Below are 8,351 nucleotides of genomic sequence, written 5' to 3'. Positions count from 1 at the left end.
AATCTCCCTCTTTCGGGCATGTTCCTGGAGCTCGACAAATGTTTGGTAAGTCGAGTTCGCCACGAACTCCCGAATATCTCTCCTCAACACGCTCATATAACGGCTCATACGAGCCTGCTCAGGGCAAAACATCGCCCTCTCATGAAACTTCCTGGTGATCACTGCCACGGAATCAGTACCCTGCTTGAGGGTCAAGAACTCCTGAATCAACCATTCCCTCTCCACCGGGGGAACATACTCCTCTCTGAACATAGCGGTGAACCTCTCCCAGGTCAACTCGGAAATCTCAGCCAAAGTGAAGTTCACCGTCACGAACTTCCACCAATCCTTCGCTCCCAGGCGGAGCTGGTTCAAGGCGAACCGAACCCTCAAGTGCTCTGGACAAGAACACGTATAGAAGCGTCCCTCAATGTCAGAGATCCACCTCATAGCGACAATCAGGTCCTACGTCCCGTCGAACTCTGGTGGCTTCGTGTTGCTGAACTCCCGGAACAACAACGAGTCACCTCCCTGAGGGCTGGTAGCAGTAGCTGCAGCTGCAGCAGCCTCAGTCAGCACGACGTACCGCTCATCAAAGGTCTCAATCAACATGGTCTTGATGTCCCCAAACATCTTGGGAATCTCAGCCCGGATGGCAGCAACAACCTTCTCATGAATCAATCGACGGATCTCCTCGTCGTTAACACCACTGCTCTCAGGTGTGTGTCAAGTCCCAACCATGATGCTTCTGAAATACAACAAAAATTATCAGAGACTCGATCGAGCATACACATACTCGATGACGCAACCCTACTTGTCCTCCGTTGTCCAAAAGATTCTTACTTGGAATGCCCACTAATCCAGTGTCTTCAGTAGTACGGGCCCAATACTACTGACCACACCGCATCAGTATTCACTCTAAGTCCTCCTCCTTGGATATTGGATTACAAGTACTCTACTCTCATGAGCTCCTAACTGTTATCTACTCGCTCTCAAAGCATCTCAGCAGCAGAAATCTCCTAGGCTAAGGCATCACAGATCAGGCCACTCTAGTCCTAATATGTATACCTAGCATACTCTAGCATGCATAACATAACATATCTCATAACACATAATGTAAGGATACTTTTGGGGATTCACCGTTCCGGCGCTGGCTGATCGTACACACGGCTCTGCTCTGTTTGTCTCAAAACTCTTTTTACTCTTTTCAAAAATTTTACTTCATTAGCAATTTTTTTTTCTCAAATCCTCAGTTTGAGTTCAGATACGCCCGAAGATGCATCCGAATCCCTCAAACCAAGGCTCTGATACCAACTTGTAACGATGTAAATTTTCAAAATAATTTTTCATTTTTAAAACATTCATTCATTCATAAAATAATGTCAAACACATTGTATCAAATGTTATTGTCACAAAACATCTTCCCAGAATCTCTACAAAAACTCCAATATGTGTGTGTACGAATCATGCTGGCACCTTCCCGCGCTCATCACTAGTACCTGAAACACATAACACAACAATTGTAAGCATAAATGCTTAGTGAGTTCCCCAAAATACCACATATAGCACATATGTCACTCGAGGCTATAATACGACCCTCCGATCGATGTGTCTCAGTGGGACCCTCCAGTCCCGTAGCTCGTTGGACCCCTTTGGTCCGGTCATAGCTCGTTGGACCCTCCGGTCCGGTCTATATCATCATACAACATACAAATATCACATAGCACATAATCACATATATAACACATAGGACCCTCTGGTCAACGCATAGTACCACTCTAGGTAACGTATAGTGAGAAGACTCACCTCGATGTCTCAGTAAATATCTGACTCGGAAGAAGTGTGATCTAGCCTTCGCCTAATCACATAAAGTAATACTCTCATAAATACAACTGTACTCAACCCTAAAAGTCAACAAGGTCAACGGTCAAAATTTGACTCGACTCGGCGAGTGCACTAGGGCGACTCGGCGAGTCTACACGTGTCCATTGACTCTCTTAGACCCTCTCTTGGCACGTCGAGTACTTCCCTGACTCGACGAGTTCCACCTGACATGAATCGCGGGGCCACCCCGACTCAACTCGACGAGTCTCAAGAACAACTCGGCGAGTTCCAACTTGAACTCAGTCCCCCTGACTCTCCCTGACTCACCGAGTCATTCCCCTAAATCGACAAGTCCACTCACTGAGTGATTAACGGGCAACCTTCTTACTACTCGCCGAGTCTGTTCTTCGGACTCGGCGAGTTCATGCCATGCACAAACTCAATACAACTTCTGAGGTCAGATCTGTTCTACAATCATAGATCTGGCCTCCCTAAGCATGATAATTACATAAAGTTCGGACCTTGACACACATATCACATATAAATGGTCCAAAATGGTGATTTAGCCCCAAAAATGACATTCCTAGCCCATGGCTCCCAAAAGGACTCATAGAGCTCCAAGTGTTAAGGCCTCTGGACCTCTATGGGTCCAGATCCAGAACACAAACTCGAGAAGGGACCAAATGCTCTACTTAATCCACCTCTAAAAGGGTTAGAAAACCCTAACACAAAGGATCAACATCAAAACTGAAGAAGGTCCGAGAATAATACCTCAATAAAATCTTTATGAGCTCAAAAACCACCGAAATCGCACCTCCTTCAGCCTCCTCTTGACTTGAACACTTCCTTCTTGCAAAAACATCCACAAGAGTTCAAGATTGGCCTCTCCTTCCTCACAAACGCTCTAGATCTCTTTAGGGTTTCTCTTTGGGGGTTGGTGGCCCCAAATGCCGGCGATAAGGCCCTTTAAATAGGTCTCAAACCCTGGAAATTAGGGTTTCATTAAACAGCATGGACTCGCCGAGTCCACTCGAGAACTCGCCGAGTCCAGCTGTGAACTCGCATATGAATCCGCGACCATACTCGGCGAGTTTAGACGCCAACTCGCCGAGTCCCCCCATAATATCCAAAAATAAAAGAACAAAATATAATACTTGGGAACCCGGATGTTACAAATTGGTTTAAGACCCAGAGCTGCTCCTTGACGAAACCAATCTTGGCTGAGCCATGTTTGGTTTTGGCAAACTGTTCAGGACTTTGTTATGAAAAACCTTCTTATTAATTTTAAAAACTCCCCGTTTTCTACTACTATTATCCTTCCAATCATCATTCCGAGAACGAGTTTTAGAGGATTTTCTAGTTAAAGACCTTCCTCTAAATTCGTTCTCTCCTCTTGGTGACATATAATGTACAAACATTCTATTAGGACAATTCCTAGCTATATGACCATCAATACCACAATTGAAACAAATATGTTTGTTAGTTAAGACTTGTACTATTCTTTTCAGATTTGTTTTCCATACCAACACCTTTGCTTTTCTCACATGAACATGAACAAGAATTAGGTTGTGAGATAAGTGAGGGTGTATCAGATGGAGAAACTTATGAAACTGGTGGTTTTTTATTAGTATCATCACAAACATTAGAATTGTCAACCTGATCATCAAACGCTTTAAAAACATTCAAACCAGTATCAGAAGGTTCAGAAAAATCACAAAAAACATTGTCACGTTCAACATCAGAAAAATTAAAGTCTTTATTTAAAACTAAAACTTCAGGTTCAGACTCAGTTTTATTTTCAGAAACAGATCCTTCAACTTCGTGCTTTGACTGATTTAAGGATTGATCTGCAGGACAAGTAGAAATATTAGTACTTTCAACATTAATAAATCCTCCCGAAACAAAACCAGACGGTTTGCCATAAACCATGAATGGTTCATTGACAATCTCCTCCTTGGAAAATGGTTGAAACTGATATGAATGGTTGAAAGGAGGAGACACTTTATCATACCCTAGACCCTTAGATTGGTTATGTTTAAATTGCATGCAGTGTTCTATCATGTTGGCAACTACTTCACTTGATACATCAAATTTTCTAAAATCGAAGTCAGCAGTCTCAGATTTGCTCTTTAATGTGTGAAGTTCCGTAATTAATTCAACGTTCTGTCTCTTTATGTAATCATAATTTTCACATTTATTACTATAGTCCTCCTGAAGTCTTCTAAAGTCCTTTATTTTAGTTTTTAACTGGGACTTAAGGGGTTTTTGTCCTTTTCTAAGTTGATAGCCCTTATATCTAAGGCCCTATGCTTCTCTATGTAATGTTTCTATTTCCTCATGAATAATTTTAACAGAATAAATACATGCTTGAGACCATGAAGGCAAACTTAACTCACTTTTCTTTGGTTCAAAAGTAGAAGATACCATCAACGCAAACTGAAGCTCCATCATCTTCTCTTCAGCAACAACACTCTCCACAGAAGCTTCATCTTTGACTTAGGCTAGGTGAGCATTTTCAGGTTTTGTAATATTTAAGGCTTGCATCTGGTCCTCCCCGATTGTTGACCTGAGCACCTCCCTAATTGTTTCCCATCGCCACCATTGTCCTATCGTTGTTCAATCTTCGATCCAGCATCGGGCATTCACGAGCAAAATGACCTGGCTCGTGACAATTGAAACAACGTAACTTTCCCTTGTTGAACTCTACCTTCTTATCGGCACTCATACCCTAGTTGTTCTTCCCGGTCTTCTTAGCAAACTGCTTCGCCCTGAAAACTGCCATGTTATATCCATTTCTTCCACGTCTTCTGGATGAATCTGATCCATATCAGCAAACGACAATTGTGGTGGAAGATCTCCAGCTGTAAGAGCATTGTAGCAGTTAACAAGTCCTGTGGTGAGAGCAAGATTTTCATCACACTCCTTAGCACTTGAGGAAGAAGCCCCATTTGAAGAAGAAGCAACTTGAGAGGCAGCAAAGGATTGGTTCCGAGGAAGAGGCATGGATGATGCAACAGGAAGTGAAGTAGTTGATGAAGTGGAAAAGGATTGATTCTGAACTTGCTGAACAACATAAGGTTGACCTGTAGAGGGAAAATTCAGAGATGAAAGAGCATTGTTAGATGAAATTCCAAGGTTTGCAGCTGAGTACGAATTCACATGGTTTATCTCTCGCTGTTTATCATCAATATCACATACCTTGATGATTGCCACCACTTCAGCAAGAGTAAGGCGATTTAGGTCTTTGGTCTTCTTGATAACGGCCACATTCATGTCCCATGACTTTGGAAGGGTATTTAGTAGCTTCTTGTTTATTTCAGATTTTGTCAAGAAGATTCCAACTATGCTCATCTTAGTGGTGAGAGTTGTGAATCGTTGAAGTTGTGCCTCCAGGGTCTCACCAGGAATGTAATTGAACATATTGAACTTTTGGCGTAGCATGTCCTGGTGACTCTTCTTCATATCTTCATTCCCTTCATATACCTCAATTAGGGCTTCCCATAGAGCCTTGGCTGAAGTATACTCCTTAAAACCTTGAGTTATGTCCAGAGACAGGGCCATGGTCAGAGTGGCCAAAGCCCGTTCTTGCCCCTCAACCTTCTCAAAATCTTCATCAGTGTAATTCTCAATCGCTTTGTCAACCACTTGCCCTGCAACAATTGTGGTTATTCTGACGGGATTCTTGACGATGCCTCTCCAAATTTTGAAGTCCTTCATTTTAATATACTTCTCAATTCGATATTTCCACTTAGGAAAACCATTTGTAGATCAAAGTCTTGGAATGCGAGTAGTTGTGCCCATAACAGAGTCCTGCTCATGGTGATGTGTTTGACTTTGTGAATCCATTGAATATTAACTTAAATAAAAATTAAATTATTTTCTTTTAAAAAAAATATGAGTTTCCGGTCAAAACAAGCGTTTATGGTCAAAGGGGTGTTTACGGTCGTAAACTCGGTTTACGGTCGAGAGTTTACGGTCGATGTATATGGTTTATGAATCTAAGATTGTGGTTATTGATGAAACTTAATTTACGGTCTAAGAACTGAGTTTACAGTCCAAAAAACTTCTTGAGCTTGCGGCCGTAAACTCTAGGCAGTAAACTCCCAGAACTTCAAGAAATCACGATTTTTGGATTGAACTTGATTCCCCTTCGCAGCAAACACCAACTCCAATCGTAGACAGTGAAGAATATGGCCAAAAACTCGTTTTTAAGATGCTTTGACACTGGTTCTGCTCTGATACCAATTGTAAGGTCCTGAAACGGATCTTACCAGTGATCAATTGTAAGGTCCTGAAACGGATCTTACCAGTGATCAAACAAACAAAACAATCAATAATAATGAGAACGAAGTAGAAACAGAAATCAGAACAAGCTTGCACACGCTTCTATTGATGAAAAACGTCTGGTACAATTTGTCTATATCTACCGTAAACTCTGTGACATCAACAACCATCAAATGACATAGCTAACATCTATATATAGTGGACTTGAGCCGCCTTTGGGTTTACGGCCGTAAACAGGCTTACGGCCGTAAACTCATGCCATGGCCGTAAACTACTAACAACACTACCAAAATTGTCTATTGACTCAAAAGACCCTATTACAACGAAAGCCTAGACCAAACCATTAACTGAACCCTTCAAACTCCCCATTTTATTGAATGTCATGTCATTAATCCATAATGAGGATTTCGAGTTTAATAGGATTCAACTTCTCATTCAACTCTCCATTCAACTTCCATTGGAGATAACTTAATACACATTATATTTAAGAGAGTTATTCATAAGAATAACCAAAACATATGAGAGTGGTGACAAAATTCTTTTTCCAAAATTTATTGTCTTGAATTCGAAAATCAGCTTAAAGAATTGTTATATTTGTGCGAATTTGACTAATTTTTTTTAATGTTTATTTTGTTTATTTATTTTTTAAATTTAGAGTAACTTTAGTTTTACGAATGATTTAAATTTTTTCTCCATCTACCAATACATTTTAATACAAAATTCTCCATTGTTTGGTATGCCAAAGCATTTTACAGTGTTCTCTCTTATCACTCAATCAAAAAGCTCTGGAAGGTAAATATATAAAAGTTTAAAGTAAGACTACAGTTTTGGTATATGCCACTTTCGCCCTATTTTAGGAAATCCAATTCTCTCTCTCTCTGTATATATATATATATCTCACTTTTCTTGTGATTAGAAAGGAAACCCTAGAAATACGTAGACAATATCATTTAAAAGATACCCGAAAAAGAAAGAGAAAGAGACATCACATACATCAGTCTCTGATCTTCCCGAAAGTATCAAAATTTACCAAAACCCTAAGGATCAAGAACTAAAAAACCCTAACTTGAATGGATCCTTATTCAGAAAGCTATAGCAACAGTCCCCAAGATTCCGGTAGCTTCTCCACCGTTGCATCTGGCTCCTCCTCAACGTCTCCAGCAGTGGCCACCACCCCTAGCCGCTACGAGAACCAGAAACGCCGAGACTGGAACACCTTCTGCCAGTACCTGAGAAACCACCATCCACCACTCTTTGTTTCACAATGCAGTGGCGCAAATGTGCTTGAATTCCTTTGTTACCTTGACCAGTTTGGAAAGACTAAGGTTCATAACTTGATATGTCCGTTTTATGGGCACCCAACCCCGCCTGGCCCTTGCCCTTGTCCACTGCGACAAGCTTGGGGTAGTCTGGATGCTCTGATTGGCCGTCTTAGGGCGGCTTACGAGGAGAACGGTGGCTCTCCTGAGACGAACCCTTTTGGTGTTCGAGCCGTGAGGCTTTACCTTCGAGAGGTTCGTGATTTGCAATCAAAAGCAAGAGGGATCAGCTACGAGAAGAAGAAACGAAAACGGTTGCCGACACAAGGTGATGTTTCATGAAGTCAACAAACACAAATGATGCAGATGATTATTATGTTGGATCTTGGTATGCATTGATCTTTAATTTTCTTTTTTACTTTGTGTTCTTCCCATGTTGAATTATCAAGACTGAAGAGTACTTATCTTTTGTTGAATTATCAAGACTGAAGAGTACTTCTAATTCTTGTTCTTGCTAAAGGAACTACTGTTAGTGCTAGTTTTAATTAGTTTTCATTGATATCTAGAAAATAATTATTAATCCTATTGTTAATTACATAACATTAGTTATGTGCGTACTATTCACTTTCCAAACCATCACACTTGATCACTTCAAATTCGTTATCAAAACTAACATAAAATGCCAAAAACACTGTACATATGCAATAACGTTTGGTTTTTCTTTTTTACAAATTATTAGACTATTTTGTCATGTTACTTTTGTCCTAAAATGGCTAAACCATGGTGTTAAAATGAAAACACATAAAAAATAATAATAATAATAAAGAGTATATTTAATCATGAAACAATATTTCATGTTCATCTCCTTTGAGTAATTCAGTTTTTAAACCACTATACTTATACTGGACTTTAAATTCAGAAGAACATAAAATACAAAAAAGAACACAGTAAAGCAAGGATTTACGAACGATTGAGCAACAGTACTCTGCGTTGATACCACTGCTT

General features: G+C 40.4%; 1 protein-coding gene across 1 annotated transcript; it reads left to right on the top strand.

Moving 5' to 3' along the window:
- Positions 1–6,939: 6,939 nt before the first annotated feature.
- LOC111893687 (protein LIGHT-DEPENDENT SHORT HYPOCOTYLS 3) lies at positions 6,940–7,865 on the top strand. Its single transcript, XM_023889750.3, has one exon. It carries the CDS (start codon positions 7,158–7,160, stop codon positions 7,686–7,688), a length of 531 nt encoding a protein of 176 aa, XP_023745518.1. The 5' UTR covers positions 6,940–7,157; the 3' UTR covers positions 7,689–7,865.
- The last annotated feature ends 486 nt before the right edge of the window (positions 7,866–8,351 follow it).

The sequence above is a fragment of the Lactuca sativa genome, chromosome 8 (assembly GCF_002870075.4).
Source record: "Lactuca sativa cultivar Salinas chromosome 8, Lsat_Salinas_v11, whole genome shotgun sequence".
Lineage (NCBI taxonomy): Eukaryota > Viridiplantae > Streptophyta > Magnoliopsida > Asterales > Asteraceae > Lactuca > Lactuca sativa.
The sequence above is the reverse complement of the archived record's forward strand: the minus strand, read 5'-3'. Positions and strand labels throughout refer to the sequence as shown.